This window comes from Hippopotamus amphibius, chromosome 2 (genome assembly GCF_030028045.1).
Source record: "Hippopotamus amphibius kiboko isolate mHipAmp2 chromosome 2, mHipAmp2.hap2, whole genome shotgun sequence".
Lineage (NCBI taxonomy): Eukaryota > Metazoa > Chordata > Mammalia > Artiodactyla > Hippopotamidae > Hippopotamus > Hippopotamus amphibius.
In genome coordinates this window covers 3,411,652-3,428,049 of record NC_080187.1, presented here as the reverse complement: position 1 = coordinate 3,428,049, position 16,398 = coordinate 3,411,652, and the positions used below count along the sequence as shown (strand labels likewise).

General features: G+C 54.4%; 1 protein-coding gene across 1 annotated transcript; it reads left to right on the top strand.

Annotated features, from left to right (window-relative positions):
- Positions 1 to 1,342: 1,342 nt before the first annotated feature.
- On the top strand, positions 1,343 to 9,437 carry LOC130845550 (ficolin-1-like). The gene is made up of 8 exons (XM_057722954.1): positions 1,343 to 1,430; positions 2,786 to 2,899; positions 4,408 to 4,461; positions 5,755 to 5,787; positions 6,217 to 6,344; positions 6,843 to 6,972; positions 7,831 to 7,965; positions 9,035 to 9,437. Exons 1-8 carry the CDS (start codon positions 1,343 to 1,345, stop codon positions 9,280 to 9,282), a joined length of 930 nt encoding a protein of 309 aa, XP_057578937.1. The 3' UTR covers positions 9,283 to 9,437.
- Positions 9,438 to 16,398: the final 6,961 nt, after the last annotated feature.

Here is a 16,398-nt window from a genome sequence, read left to right as displayed (position 1 = left end):
TTAAGATATTTGAACTTGACAGAGTCTCGCATTCTTTTGTATCCTTAGGCCTGCATACTCTTGGGCACGTTAAAGTGACACCTGACTGTGTTGTCAATATCTCACCTGCAATCATGTGAAGAAGAGAAAGCACCCTGGCACTGGGGGTGGGGGCTGCTGGCAGATGGAGTTTAGTGATGAAGACTGGCTGTCTCTCTCTCCCTGCCCTAAGGCCAGGTGAACACCCCTGAACTGGCCCCTCTCCAGCAGACGAAATCCAGACGCCTGCTGGGGCCAGGCTACCCCACCTGGTAGCTCGAGGAGGCTGAGCGGTGCGTGAAGCAATGCAACCTCTTTGCTCCCCCATCTCAATGGGCTGGAGCCACTGCACAAAAATTTGCAAAGTCTGCTGTCATTCCAGTGCCCATAGAGATGGACCTAAGGTCCTGTGATCCTCTTTTGTTAAGCCCCTCATCTGGCCATCCCTGCATTTTTCCTAGTTGGCCAGTTACTGTGGTTGGGACACCAGCCCACACACACTGGCCTGGAGAAATATTGAACCACAGAAGACTTTTGCCCTCAGCAACTCCCCTCTTGTCACCATCCTACTCTCCTTAGTGACCATCTACACGGCTGCAGAAGCCCTTCACGGAATGCCCACCACAAGGGTGATCATAGTACAGGACGTGGAGGATGGCCTCTGGGATTTGGGGGGAAGAGACATAGCCTCACCTGCAGGTGTGATGCCCAGACCCGGTGGCCCTCGGAGCATTAGATGGTCTTGAAGTAACGTCTGGCTCTCACTAGCTGTGTGACTTCAGTTTATCCACCTGTGAAATTCAAATAATAGTATCTTCCTAATGGGGCAGATGTAGTAGTATGTCACACACAGGAAGTGCTCAGAAATTTTTTCTCTTCCTCCGTGTTAAGTGCTCAAGGACTGCCTCAGTCTTTAGAATATTCTGGAAAACAGGTGCGGGAGGGTGCTATGTCCAGCCAAACCCTCCTCATAGCCCAGGCAAGGTCTGAGAGTGTTGTTTGGGTGTGGTTGGGTAATAAGGAAGGGACTGGGGACTGGGCTTTCCTTAAGCCACAGAGAAGCCAGACCCTTTCCAACAGAGGGTCCTGGGAGCTCTCTTGACTGGGAACGGGGCATCCCGCCAGGGGAAGTGAGCCCGCTTCAGTGGGCAGCCTGGTGGGGCCCAGCGGGAAGGAAACACCCTTTGCCATCATCTGGTACCGCCCGCTGCTGTAACCAAAGAGGCTGTAGGAAGTGGGCATCCCCACGGGCGTTGAGAAACCACAGGCTCAGGCGAGGGCTGGCTTCCCCTGCCCGCAAGAGTGAGGTCGAAGACCAGAGGACATGGAGCTGAGTGGAGTGGCCGCCAGCCAGCTCCTTTTATTGCTGTGCTTCAAGACCCTGGCTGTCCAGACTGCCGATACCTGTCCAGGTGAGACAGACCTGAGTTTCTGGTCCCTGAAAGCTGGTAACTACCCACTCACTGACCACGTATAGTGTCTGGGCTGAACCCTCTACATGCATCTTCTTCTGAAGACTCAACAGCTCAACTTCATCCTCAGACTAGGACTTGAAAGGCCCAAGGTCGCACAGGTCAGAGAGGGAGGGGCAGGAATTTAATCCTAGGTCTGTCTGACGCTCAAGCCTGTGGTGTGCCCCACGGAGCTTCCAGGCAAGTTGCAACTCTGCCACCGAGGAGGAAGACAATACCCCTCACTTTCTCTGTCTTCTCCTAGGCTTTTCAGAAAGATGCTCTAATGTGCTCTGATCCAAGGGTTCCCACGCTTACTTGGGGTTTGTTAGTACAGATTTCTGGCTTTCACCCCAGAAAGTGCAATTCAGCAGATTTGGGTCTGAGAAGGCTGTGGTCTCCCTCCCAATCCCACACAGGGGGATGGGGCCCACACCTGGGGAGAGGTTGCCCCTGAGGAAAGACCAGCCTCCCCCTGAGTTGAGGATGTATTTATGGGGAAAGAACAAGTCTGCCCCTGTGAGAGTCCCCGGCTGGAGGCAGACCCCAAAACAACAGCTGCCCGTGACTCCAGTGAGAGCATGGCTGATTCCCACACCCTCTAAGTTTTCTCTCATGAGGATATTTTCATTTTGAAATCAAAAAAATTAATTATTTTTTCTGGGAAGGAAATGAAACCCTGGTTCCAGACCTGTTGGAGTTTGCTCTGTGTCCTTGGATAAAACGCGACCCCTCTCCAGGGGACCTACACGGATCCCTACCAGTTCAGGAATTCTCTGGTCACAAGTCCAAGATCTGGGGGTGAAAATGTTCTGTTGACCCAAATTCCCCAAGTCTTATAAGTATTTATTGTTGTTATTTAGTGAAAGTACCCACTGTTTATGAGGCTCTTTTAAAATGACATGAATTATGTTGACTTTTTAAGTCTGCATTATCTAATATAATCCTCTCCACAGCCCTACTCCTGTCCCCACTTGGAAGACCAAGGGACAGATCTCAGAGGGGTTGAGTGACTTGCCCAAGGACACACAGCACTGAGGTTGGCAGTGGCGGGGGTGCCGGCTCAGGCAGGGTGGACTCCAAGGCCAGGCCTGGCTCTGCCCTGCATCACCTCTCCCCAGACCAGTGCCCACCAGAGGCAGGACCTCACTGCCAGGCGGACCCTTCATCTGAGACAGATGACACTGGCCACAGCCAAGGGTGCACGCCAAGGCCATTGCGGGGCAGATCCCCTTGGCTCGGGTGGACTGTCACCAGCTCTGCAGGGCTCTCGGGCCCAGGACAGCGCCCTGACGGCCCTCTGTGTCTCCCTGCAGAGGTGAAGGTGCTGGGTCTGGAGGGCTCCGACAAGCTCTCCATCCTCCGAGGCTGCCCGGGGCTGCCCGGAACCCCAGGGCCCAAGGGAGAGGCCGGCGCCAGTGGACTGAAGGGTACGTGCTCCGCGTCGAGGGTGGGGGTCCCTGAGCACCTGCTCTTCTCACATTAGACCCCGAGGGGGCAGGGCCCCCCGCGGGTGTCCGGTCGGGAGCCTGGGTCAGGTCCTGCTGCGAGCTGGCGTCTGGGGTGACCCCCGAGGCCCAGCGGGGTCTGTCATTCCCCGAGGAGGGGGCTGGTCTCGGCTCTTCTACGAGCTCACATTTGGGTAATTTTCCGAGAACGTCCGCTCTCTGGTCCTTGATCCAGCACTGCCTTTAGGTGGCCATCGGCAAGAGTTCTGAGCCTTCCGTACCTCGGTATCCTCACCTGAAAGTGGGGGCCACAGCTTTTTCTGTCTGTACCTCGCAGGAGAAAACTGGGGCTCAGAGCCGTCCGGCAGCCCCGGGGAGGGGGGAGCGGGGCCTCGACCCTCTGTGAGGACCCCCGGACACGCCACGCCTCTCCCACCTGCGTGCTGGGCCCCCTGGTGGGGTTTTGGGCCCCGAGCCTGGTATGAAGGGCAGGGGAGCACCCAGCGTGAGGGCTGCGTGCCCCCGGCCTGGGTGTGAGTGGCCCCTCCACGGGCCTGGTGGGGTGCGGCTCTGGAGGCAGGGTGAGCGGCGAGGCCCCCGCCTCACACGTCCTGAGAGGCGTGCAGCTCAGGGGCCGAGGGCGCCCCGCCAGGTCCTGGGGGTGGGAGGGCTGCGTGCCCTCACCACGGTGGGCTCCGGGGGGAGTTTCTGCTGGGGGGACCCGGGAGGAGGAGGAGCCGTTCCGGGGCAGCTGCCCACCAGTGGGTGTGGTTCGTCCGCCCCCAGCTGAATCAGCCCCACCCCTCTGCCCCCCCTCACGACCCCACGACCCCACACCCCCACACCCCCTGGGGAGGTGAGCCCGTTGGCAGGAGGTCCTGCGGCCTTGGCTGAGTCCGCGGCCGCCTCTCCTGACCCTCCCATCGCCACTCGGGTGGAGGGGGAAGGGCCCGGGGTGGTCTGAGCGCCCTGCTAGCACTGATCCTGCAGACCTGGGGGCCTCAGGCTCCTGACCCTCCTCTCTGGAGGTGGAGTCAGAGCCTCCCCGCAGGGACACTTGATTGAGCCCCACCTCCCCTGCATCCAGGGCTGAGCACAGCGCAGGGCCCTCCGCCCTCCCGGAACCCATGGGCCAGAGGCTCCTGTGTCCCAGGGTCTCCGAGGACAGAATCCTGGTCCCAAGCCCCCAGCCAGGTGGCCGAGCTCTGGGAGGGCGGCGTGGACCTGGGCTGCTACACAGAGCTCGCCGGGGGACGGCACGCCGGTGGGACCCTGGGGCCCGAGCCGGGCATGCTGGCCGGTCTGCACCGGGTGGCTGCGGGTGCTTTGTCCCTGCGGGCACCATCGGGCTGAGTCCCAGGGCAGCGGTCCTCAGGACACCCCAGCTGGGGTGGGGGTGAGCATCAGGGCTTCATTGCTTAGGGCAGAGACACTCCAGGGGAATTCTTCGGGCTGCCTTTCTCTCAGTGATGTCTCTTTGGAATTTACAGGAGAACGAGGTTCCCCCGGATCCCCTGGGAAGGCAGGGCCGGCCGGGCCCAAAGGTAACAAAGGCGCTGAAGAGCTAGGACCCCTGAGCAGGATGCCGGGGTCTGTCTACAGGGACGTGAGAGACGAGACAGCGAGAGAGAGACAGGGAGGGAGGCGTTGGAGAGAGATGGGAGAGAGACAGAGAGAGGGAGGGAGGCAGAGGGCAGAGAGGCACCTGTCCTATTTCCTGTTTGCAAAGAGCCTCGAGACAGCGTGTGCACTGGGTCCCGGGTCCAGGGTCCAGGGTCCGGGGTCCCGAGCAGCCTCTCGTACCCCAGGGAAGCCTCCCAGGCCTCCGAGTGCCCCCTGCCGCCCCCTCTGCGGAGCCCCGGCACGTGAAAGCCGTGTGAGCCCCGGAGCAGGCACGTGGGGTGCCCAGAGCCCTGAGCCTCGGCCGCACCCCCACCTCCCAAAGAGCCGAGAACCTCGGGTGGTTTCCAGAGGGGAGGGTCGTGAGCACTGAGCAGCTGTCCTGTGTGTCCCCTTCTGTCCCCAGGAGACCGAGGGGAGAAGGGTGCACGGGGAGAAAAAGGTGAGTCCCTCCGCCTCCCTCGGGCACCCATCAGGCTCTGCAGGGGGCTGGGGGGTCCCAGGGGCCCCAGTCACGCCCAGCACCATCGGGGGAGGATCTCAGGCCTCGGCCCTGGTCCTGGCCCCCCAGCCCGTGGGGTGGGGGGGAGGGGCCTCTGAGCCGGGCTTGGTTTGTTAGCATCCGTGAGCACTCAGAGCCCAGCGCTGGCCAGCGCTGGACCAGGTGATTGGCAACACTGCAGTATTGCGTGACTGTGGGTGTTTTACTTATTATTTCTGATTTATGCTCATTTCCTTAAGATTTTGTAAACGTAAGAAAAGGCAACACTCCAAGACACAATCCCAGGCTCAGGCTACAGATACAAAGTGCACAGCTGGGGCCCAGGTCACACCCCACACGCTCCCCAGTGCTTCCCACACGGGAGGCACTGATGGAGACACGGGCTGTGGAGAGCCACGGGCCTGGGGAGCTGACCCTCCGCCGCCGTGAGCCAGGAGGCCCAGGCCAGGCGGCCAGCGCGGTGGTCCAGCCAGTGCCCCGGGCGACAGTGCCGGCCGCCAGCCCCCAGGCCGCACGTGTGGGGGCCGGGCCAGCCCAGTGAAGCGCAGTCTGGGAACCAGCGCTCCTCAGGGCTGGACCCTGGACGCTGCGGGTCCTGGAAAGAGCTGGATGGTGCCTTCCATTCTCTGTGCTGCGTTCTCGGGCCAGTGGGGCTGAGGGGACGGGGCTCTGTTTCCCTCTGACGTGGGACGTGTGTCCTCTCTCCCCACAACAGGAGAGCCGGCGCAGCTCCCGACATGTGCCACAGGTGACTACGCCCACGCCGACCCCTGACCTCAGCCTGGACCTGCTCCCCCGGGGCTGGGGGGAGGTGGACCACAAGGCCGGCGGCACAGCCTCGTGTCCCCACACCCACGGACAGGACACTCTCTGCACATGTCTTACTCCCCAGTTACCCAGGTGGAGGGCAGCTATTGCCTGGATAACTGGAGTATATTCCCGGAGGAGGCCAGGTGCCCGGAGACTAGGTGGGGGCGGCCCTGGGAGGTGGGGATGGCCAGCTAGACAGGGCCTGGCCGTCACAGCTGGGGGGTCTTGGGGGCTGCATCTCTGTCCCAGGCCTCAGAGCCCCCTCCCCCCTGGGCAGGTATCCCTGCTTCTCCCTCCTTCCGCTCCCTCTCCCCTGTCCTGCCCAGGGCTCCTGGCCTGGTGTCCATTCCCCACCTGCCCTCCCCAGGACCTCAGACCTGTAAAGAGCTGCTCACCAGGGGGCACTTCCTGAGTGGCTGGCACACCATCTACCTGCCCGACTGCCGGCCCCTGACCGTGCTGTGTGACATGGACGTGGACGGCGGGGGCTGGACCGTGAGTGGGGGCGTGGTCCCTGAGATGGCTGTGGTCCCTGGGCAGGGGCGGGCGTGCCTGGGAGGCTCGTCTGCTGGGAGATCACTCTTTAGTGGCCTTTGTGACACTGTCTACCCCCCCAGGCTCAGGCTGACCCCGTCCTTTCACTGAGGTCGGGAGAATCGGAAATGTCGGTTGCGGGGGGGTGGCGGGGGCGGGGGGAACACGTGTGGGAAGGAGTCCCGTGGCTCCGGGCTGTGGCCTCAGTCCCGGAAGTGCCCACTCGTCTCCAGCTGTGTGGCTTGGGTTTGTCGCCCACCCTCTCTGAGCCTCCATTTCCTCCTTGGTCACATGGGGGTGCCGCCCTGAGTGTCCCTGGGGTCTTTGATGAGACCCACGTGGGTGTGTTCTGGTCCTGGGCCTGTGAACTACGAACGCTGCTCCCACGTGTGGCTGGGGTGGCCCGGGGGGAGTCGGCGGTAGGGCCCCCAACTCCCCCACCCTCCCCCTCGTGTGCAGGTTTTCCAGCGAAGGATGGACGGCTCCGTGGACTTCTACCGGGACTGGGCGGCATACAAGCAGGGCTTCGGCCATCAGCTGGGAGAGTTCTGGCTGGGAAATGACAACATCCACGCCCTGACCTCCCAGGGTAGGGCCACGGCGGGGGCGGGCGGTGGGGGGTGTCTCTGTGGTGGTGGGGCCTGAAATCCGCGTCCCCCTGACCTTAGCCCTGGACCTTGTGAAACAGAAGACCCCGCTCCTCCTCGCCCCAGGGGTGGTCACTCACTGTGAGAACCTAGGACGTGTATTCTCTTAGACTCTGTTAGAATCGGAGGAAGTAGATTATTAGAGTGAAGATGTCTTCTGGTCTCAGGACCCACTGTATATTAGAACCCGAGAGTAGGACGTGAGAAGAAGGCCATCTGGATTGGGGTGGCCCTTCTCCCACTTCCGACTGTTGGTCCTTCCTTGAAACTGGGATCTTAGGCCCACAGAGCACCCTCCCGCTTACTTCCGGTCAGGGCATGGGATGGTCCCCACGCAGCCCCCCTTGCCCCACCTCTCTATTTCACAGAATCAGCTTCCCGGCTGGTCCTGATTCAGCTGCAAACCCATAAATCCATCTTTAATTCTTCCACTACCTCATGGCAGCCTTGAAGGTGTCCACTCGTGTGCCTAAAATCCTTGCAAAAGAAACTAGAAATGCAATTTCCTGCCCTGGTATTCACAGCTATTTGCAGGGGAATCTAGGGTTTCAAAATAGAACGAGGCTTCACTCCATCTGAGGAACACCAGCCATGGAATTTCAGGCTTGGTGATGGAATAGCAGGGGAGCTATTTGAAAATGGGGGGGTGCTCACATCAGCCCAGCATCTCACACCTTCCAGGGGAATTTTCCCCAGATTCCAAGTTCAGAGATCCCTTAAGAATTTATCCAAATCCCCACCTCTGGTGCTTGGACACAGAGGGTCCTTTCTGCTGGGACCTGAGCACCTTCCTCCAACAGGAACCAGTGAGTTCCGGGTAGACCTCTTGGACTTTGAGGGCAACCACCGATTTGCCAAGTACCAGTCATTCAAGATGGAAGGCGAGAAAGAGAAGTACAAGCTGGTCCTGGGAGCCTTTGTGGAGGGCACTGCCGGTGAGGGTCCACACGGGGTCCAGCGGTAGCCTGGGCTTCAGCTTGGGGTTTGGGGAGCAGAGAGAACCTGCTGAGCGAGCATCCTGGCTCTGTCTCCCCTGAGTGACCCTGGGCTGGGGGTTCCCCTCTCTGGGCCCAGCTTCTCTGTCTGTGAATGCAGACACGAAGGTACCCAAGTCTCTGTGTGACGTGGGGGCCAGTGACGCCATCAGTCTACAGCCCAGTGAGCTGAGTGGGGCCTGAGGTCACTGACCCCATCGTCCCTGCGAACACCTTGAAGAGGATGGCCGTTTCATACAAGGCTTTAGGGCCCTGTTCCCAAATTGGGTGCCATGGAACACAAACCCTGTGGGATGTTCTTTGCCAAAAAGAACCCCTGGTCACAGGATGCGGGAAGGCACTTCCTACAGCGCATCTTCTTGGGAATTCCCAGTGTGCACTCGTTCAGGAAAGGTGCTGGGAGTATGTTCCATCATGTTGAGCCAGAGCTGCAGAGGGCAAGGCCCTCCGGAGCGTGGGGCGGGGAGGGGATTGCGAATGGGAGCCTTCAAGTTTGTGCCTCCTTTGACACACACGGCCTCATCTGAGGAGCCTGAGCCTCCAAGGAAGGAGCAGGGCAGGGACCTTCCTCTCCATGTTGCAGGCAGTAAAGCTGAGGGTCTGGTGGGAGCGGAGGAGGGGCCCGTGTGCGTACTGCAGGAGCCGGAGGTGAGCTGCAAGCCCAGGGCTGAAGGTGGAGCAGGGGCACCCTCGGAAGAGGCCGTGCTATCCCTCTGGGGTGACCAGGGCAACCTGGGTGGGGGGGACGAAGCCCAGAAAAGAGGTGCAGGCTCAGAGAAGGGAGGCACCTCAGGGCAGAGGACAGCACAGGTCCCGGTGGTCCTGACGAAGCCGGGAGGAAACAGATGAGGCTGGAGAAGGGGCCAGGAGGCTCCCTCTGCCCCAAGGCGAGGCGGGCTCTCGACACCCTGGGGCTCGGCCGCCTCGTCTCTAGAGAGAGGTGGTGCTGGGCAGGCGGCAGGGCGGGCTCCCTCAGCACCGGCAACACTCAGCACCCCCTCCCGAGCAGGTGATTCCCTGACGTCTCACAAAGACCAGTTCTTCTCCACCAAAGACCAAGACAACGACCAGAGTTCCTCTAACTGTGCGGTGCAGTACCAGGGGGCCTGGTGGTACAACAGTTGTCACTCGTCCAACCTGAACGGCCGCTACCTCGGCGGGCTACACAAGAGCTATGCCAATGGCATCAACTGGAGGTCGTGGAGAGGGTACAATTATAGCTACAAGGCGTCGGAGATGAAGGTGCGGCTCACCTAGGCGGGCGGGGCCAGCAGCCTCACCGGAGGCCTCCCCGCAGCCCCCAGAAGCTTCACTCCGTCCCCAGCGAAGCCAGCGCACATGGTCCCCACCGCCCCTTTGCCTCTGCTCCATAAGACCTGCTGCGTCCAACCCCTTCTGTCCCATCAGAGGGTCCCAACCCTTGAGCCCCAAAGCCTCACCAGAAGAAGAATCATGTTTTAAAACTGTTTGCTTTTTGACTGATCCGTTTTCCTCCCAGTTTTCATTTGCGTCCTCGACCATGAGCTGTTTTGAGCATTTGCCCCATTGCCGATCTACAGCAGGGGCTTCTTACCTGGCCAGGTCAGAGAGAGTTAGGGCGCCTATTTAGCAGATGCAACCACTGATGTTCCCAGAGGGCAGGTGGCTGTCTCGTGGAACCCCCAGGCTTCATCACCCGCTGTTATTGACAGAGGCGGTCCCCTCCCTCACCAAAGGCTCCCGCCTCCTCCTGACTTACTCACAGCATCTTCACACATCTTTAAACAGCTCACTTGAGACTAGAAAACTCTCATTAAAAGAGCGAGGGGCGTTAAATAGGCACCTTTCTGCTTCCAGTCAATGCAGGGGTGCTCTGGGCCAGCTTCCCCGGAGAGCCGCTGAAACGCCAAACGCAGATCCACAGGGAGGGCTGCAACTGCCCAGCAGGGCAAGGGCAGCTGGCTGTCCACATACAATACAGAACCCCGAGGGGCCTGGCCTCACACCACACAAGCCTCGGCTGTGGGGTGGCTGCAGACCTCAGTGTGCGAAGCTGGACAGCCTGACGGGAGATGGTAAAGGAGGGTTTTCTCAGTCTCTCAGGCCAGGGAGAGGTTTCCTAATGGGGACGTCAGACGCACCAGGCATAAAGGAAAAGATGATGGATTCGACCACATTAAATCGAGAGCTTTTGTTTATCACAGGACACCCTGGAAATAAGAGGAAAGTCATAGAGGGATAGAATCCCTTGGTCACACGAAGATTGTTCGTATTCTATCGCCGTCTCAACTCACTACCAAAAATTTAGTGGCTTAAAAAACCAGGGAAATGTGTTATTACAAAGTTCTGCAGGTGAGAAGTCCCTTGTGGGCATGACTGGTCTAAGCAAGTTCCAGCAGCTCTGATTCCTTCTGGAGGCTCCAAGGGAGGATCTGTTTTCTGGCCTTTTCCAGCTCCTGGAGGCCCCTGGCATGGCTCGTGGCCCCTTCCTCCATCTTCAAAGCAGCAATAGCATATCACTCTGACTCTGCTTCCGTGTCCCATCTCCCTCTGGGTATAGCCAGGACAGGTTCTCTGCCCTAAAGAACTCATGTGACTAGATTGGGCCCAGCTGGGTAACACAGGACCATCTCTCCATCTCAAGATGCTTAGTTCAACCATATCCACCAAGTCCCTCTTGCCATGTAAGTTGACATACTCACCAGTTCTGGGGATTAGGGCAGGAAATCTTTAGCAGGGGAAACTACTTCCCTACCACAACCTATCCAAAAAAAAAGCATGGTCTCATACCCAGAATGTTTAAAGAACTCCTACCAATCAATAAAAATTATAATAGCTCAGAGAGAAGTGGTTAAGAGATTTGAACAGACACTTCACAAAAAATGACATCCCCAGGATCAACACATTTAAAAGAGCTTCTCTATTTTGTTGGTTCTCAGGAAAATGCAATTTGTAATCAAACTGAAATGCTATTACACACTCATCAGGACTGCTAAAATTTGAAAAACTGACAACACCAAGCATCAGTGACGCTGCAGGGCAAGGGAGTTTCCTATACTGCTAGTAGCAGTGCGAACTGATGTTACCAACCTGGGAAAGAGTTTGGTATTAACTCTTAGAGCAGAAGACACACATTCCCATAACCCGGCAATTCCACTGCCTGACGTGGAAATAATTGTCGTGTGCCCCAGGGGCCATGCCGAGAATATCTGTAGCCAAGTTCTTCACAACCGTCGCACGCTGGTGTCCACCCAAAGGCCCATCAGGAAGAGGGCAGATAGCGAGGAAGAGATAGCCACGCACTAGAGCGCCGCACAGCAGTGCTGGCTGGACACTACAACCACACGCAGGGTGGACGGAGCACACGCAGGGGCAGGAGGATGGGAGAGCGTACGTGCTGTTGGCTTCACGTGGTACAAAATTGGTTTCAAAGCAAAAATGACCTGCAGTGTGTGGGATGCCTATTTACATGGTAAACGCATACCAGGAAAACAAGAATTGTGCTTTGGATGCAATTGTGATTGCACTTGGGGTGGGATGGGGTGGCCACTGGGAAGGGACACAGATGGCCTTTGGGGCTCTGGGTGGTGATGACAAGCTGTGGGCCACGCGGTAATAAAAATACCTAGACTGCACTTTTCATTCTATAGACTTTCATGTAGGTGTCACATTCACAATTTTATAACTATTTTTTGAAGAAAGTGCACACCCTCCATCTAGGGATGTGGAAAACATGCACATCTTTTCCTGACGTCCACGGTCATTGACTCAGTAACTGAGGAGAGGTCCCTGCAGCCCACCTGGGATGGACCAGACCCCACCAGGTCCTGGCCACAGTCTCTCATCAGAAGTAAAGGCTGCTAGTTGAAACGGCACTTTTCTTCCTTAGTGGGTAAACATCTTATAAGCCCAGGAAGACTTGTAAGTCTAGACATGGTTAATATGCTAAAAGCCATAGAATTATGACTTTCATATTAAGAAATCTGGATAGGTTTGGTATCTCATAGTCTCACAATGTTTAAAGAATTTGGCCTATTGTAAAGAAAGTCTCACAAATCCAAAGTTAAATAGGTAATTAACTAATTGACATAGTCTTATAATATTATCTGGAAATCTTAGTGCATTTATACCCAGTACTGGAATATGTAAGAAACTCTGGGCTCATTGTATTTCTAAGTGAAATCATTATATTTCTAAAAGTTAATTAGTACTAAGAAGGTTTTGTCCTTTAGGCAATTGAAATGCCTAAGGAGGAATTGAATATATTACATCTATTATCATAGTTGAAAGTTTTGAAAGTTTAATGAACTAGATTTGTGGTATTCAAAGTCCCTTAAAAGTGACCGTTAAGATTTGCAGGTCCTCTGGATAGAAAAATGAGATCTATATGCCCAACGTAAAATATTAGGCTAAGGTTTTGAATCTGTAGCTTTCAGAATCCGAACGTTAATTTTTAAAAGCAGAGTCTTTCCTAAGCACAAATGCCTCTCAACTCAAATCATTAAAACTCCGTGATGGTTAGAACAGCCCCACCCTGGTGCCCGGGGGAGGGTAAACTAAGGGAACCCCCCCAGGTCTCCTTCCTGGCACCCTCTGCTGAGCAGGAGGGGAGGCGGGCCCAGCGGCAGGGTTCCAGCACACGCGGGGTCGTTCACCCAGCCTTGTTCTCCTCACCTTTTCACTTCCTGGTGAATATTTTTAGTACCCAACTTTCCCCTCTACCGGCTTCTGCCGCGGACGCTCTTTCCCGCCTCTCGTGGTGTTCCCGTTGGAGACGCCCCTTCCACCCCTGCCCTCTTACGGCCCAAGACAAACGATCCCTTTACCACTGACCAGGAGGGTCTTTCAGCCCCATCAGCTCATTGCTGCTCCTGCCTGCTGTGTCACCGTGTCCTGCACACACTCTGTCTCTCGATTTAATGCCCCTCTGGAGGCTGCTGTACACAGTCGCACAGCCCGTATTCCTCTTGATGTAACTGCATTCTTGCCCTTTTTTTTTTGACTATGTATACATTTTTATATTTATTTTTAATTGAAGTATAGCTGATTTACAATGTTGTATTCGTTTCAGGTGTACAGCAAAGTGATTCATATGTATATATATATATACACGCATATATATATTCTTTTTCAGATTCTTTTCCATTATAGTTTATTACAAGATATTGAGTAGAGTTCCCTGTTCTACACAGTAGGTCCTTGTTGTTTATCTATTTTATATACAGTAGTGTGTATCTGTGAATCCCAAAAGCCTAATTTATTCCTCCCCCACTTTCTCTTTTGGTAACCCTGTTTGTTTTCTATGTCTGTAAGTCTGTTTCTATTTTGTAAGTAAGTTCATTTGTATCATTTTTTTTAGATTCCACATATAAGCGATTTCATGTGGTATTTTTCTTTCTCTGTCTGACTTCACTGAGTTTGATCATCTCTAGGTCCATTCATGTTGCTGCCAATGGCAGTATTTCATTCTTTTTTACGGCTGAGAATATTCCATTGTATATATGTGCCACATCTTCTTTATCCATTCATCTGTCGATGGACATTTAGGTTGTTTCCATGTCTTGTCTACTGTGAACAGTGCTGCTGTGAACATAGGGGTGCCTGTATCTTTTCGCATTAGAGTGTTGTCTGGATATATACCCAGGAGTAGGATTGCTGGGTCACATGACAACTCTGTTTTTAATTTTTTAAGGAACCTCCATATCTTTCTCCATAGCCACCCTTCATGTGGCTCTTACCCCGTCTTCCACCTCTTTTTCAGTCTTGGAATCATTTTCTTTCTGTCCAACAAACCCCCTTTCATTTCATATTTTTTTGGACGTAGGTCCGCTGGTGTTGAATTCTATCTGGTTCTGTTTTCTGAAAACATCTTTATTTTGCCTCACATTCAAAGAGTATTTTCACTGGATATAAAATCTTAGATTGCCAGGTATTTTCTTCCAGCACTTTAAACATGTACATCTAGCATTTCCAGGTTCCATTCTTTCTGCTGAAAGTCTGTTGCTTCTCTGAAGGGACGTGACTTTTTCCCTTTGGCTGTTTATAAGGCTTTCTCTTTGTCTTGATGGTTTTGCCATGATGAGCCCGGATGGGATTTTCTTTGACTTTGTCCATTCTCTCCTCTTTTTCAAAGACTTCAGTTACATGTAGGAGCATTTTCCCCCCATGTCCCATGTTTCTCACGCTATTTTCTGCACTTTTATTCTTTTTTTTCCCCCTCCACATTCGGTCTGGATATTTTCTGTTGACCTCTATTCCAGTTCAATAATAAAACCCTTTCCTCTCTGCGAAGCTGTCAAAATACCTGCCCAGTCTCCCAGGGTTGGCAAATGACCCCAGGCGGAGGACCCCACAAATACAGCCCCCTGATTTCTATTTCCGCTAGAACTTATTCTGGGAATTCCTAGCAATTAACCATCTTTAATAAGTAGGAAGAGTACCTCTGAACTGTGTCCAGTTTTTATTTGTTTTCAGAGGAAGTGTGGTGCTAGTTATCTCATCCTGCACTCCTGGAAATGAGAACTGGGATGTGCAGCTTCATCATCCAATGCTTGTTATTTTCCCGTGGTCCTAGAGTTCGCTTGTTTAGCATCTTTTAAATGGTCACTGAACATTCATTTGAGGGAACGGTCATCACTCCTATGGTTGAATACTTCTATTCTAGCCAGTGTTTCATGTCTGCGATTTTGCACTGAACACGTCTGTGTACACAGCTTTCTCTCATCTCTGGGTTTTTCTAGAAGTAAGTTCCTGGAGAGCGTACCGATTCAGAAGGCGTGCACTTTTCTTAGGATGTGACATTGCATGTGAAAGACTAAAATCATAAGCTGCTTCAACATGAAATGATCTATCTAAGGCACGTAAAAAGTCTCTGTAATAACTGGATCTTAATTCAGCATTTTTTTGAGACACTTGACTCCTCTGTTGATTTGAGTCCCTCCTGCCTGTGCTCTGAGGATTGACTGGGAAACTGGGGACATGTGGCTCCGAGGAGCCTGGGTGTGGTTGGGGGAAACGCTTGGTTGTCACTTCTGCCCACGTGACATGCTGCCACGCAATTCCTACCATGGCTTATCTTCAGAATCAATAGGAAACTTCAAACAATACAGGCTCCAGGCATCACCCAACTGAGATCTGAGATTTTGGTTTTGCAGGTCAGTGATGGGTCCCCTGAATCTGTATATTTTTAAATTTATTTTATCGAAATATAGTTAATTTACAATGTTGCGTTAATTTCTGCTATACAGCAAAGCGATTCAGATACACACACACACATGCACGTGCGCACACACACACACATATAGACACTTTCTTTTTATGTTCTTTTCCACTATGGTCTATCACAGGACATCGACTCTCGTTCCCTGGGCTACACGGTAGCACCTTGTTGTTTATCCATCCTACCTATACTAGTTTGCCTCTGCTAACCCCAACCTCCCACTCCATCCCTCCCTGAACCCTTGGCAACCACAAGTCTGTTTGTTCTCTCTGTGTCTGAGTCTGTTTCTGTTCTGTAAATAAGTTCATTTGTGTCATATTTCAGATTCCACATATAAGCAATATTGTGGTATTTGTGTGTCTCTGTCTGGCTCACTCCACGTAGTATGATCACCTCTAGGTCCATCCATGGTGCTGCAAATGACATGATTTCATTCTTTTTATGGCCGAGTAATATTCCACTGTGTATGTGCACTGCATCTTCTTCATCCATTCGCCTGTTGATGGGCATCTAGGTTGCTTCCACGTCTGAATCTGTATTTTAAGCATCTGCCCAGATAGCTCTGATGGACGGCCGGGCTTAGGACCCGCTAACATGGTAGCTTCGGGGCTAAGTGTGCTGTTGGGTGATTTCAGGGCAAGCAAATGAAAGCCCTGGACCCTCTGGCCCATCAGAGCAGGGCTTGTGTGAAAGGAGACAGTGGTGCTTCCAGGGATCAGAGCTGAGCTAGTTAACAGGAGTACCTTTTGGTTAGAATCCCAGAGACACAGGAGCAGCAGAGCCAGACAGGCTATCAGACACCCAGGCTGCTCACGACACCCGAGCTTGCCAAGCCCAGAAAGTCCTGTTTAGCGTGCAGCCACTGCATCGAAAGCCTCATAGCCCGCCTGATAATCACGGTCTTTGTTTTGCTTTCTGAAGATGCGTTCTGTCCTTGGCTCCCAGGTCTCGGCCACCAGCTGATGAGGCCTTTCTGAGGGTGGTGGGTAAACAGTGTGGACGTCCTGCTGCCCAGGGCACCCGGCGCCCCTCCCCAGAGGGGCTCTACAGAGAGGCAGGGCCAAGTCTGCAGGAGGAGGCGCTCCTGAGATGCGACAGCTGCCCCGGGCCTGGCTGCGTGAGTTGTCCAAGGCGGCAGCGAGCTTCCCGGTCTTTAGAACGAGACAGGACGGGGG

Bases quoted from the DNA above. Each gene is read 5' to 3' on its own strand.
- LOC130845550 (XM_057722954.1), top strand. From the start codon at position 1,343: ATGGAGCTGAGTGGAGTGGCCGCCAGCCAGCTCCTTTTATTGCTGTGC. The intron at 2,900-4,407 runs GTACGTGCTCCG...TGGAATTTACAG, and splicing joins CGGCGCCAGTGGACTGAAGG to GAGAACGAGGTTCCCCCGGA. The intron at 5,788-6,216 runs GTGACTACGCCC...TGCCCTCCCCAG, and splicing joins GCTCCCGACATGTGCCACAG to GACCTCAGACCTGTAAAGAG.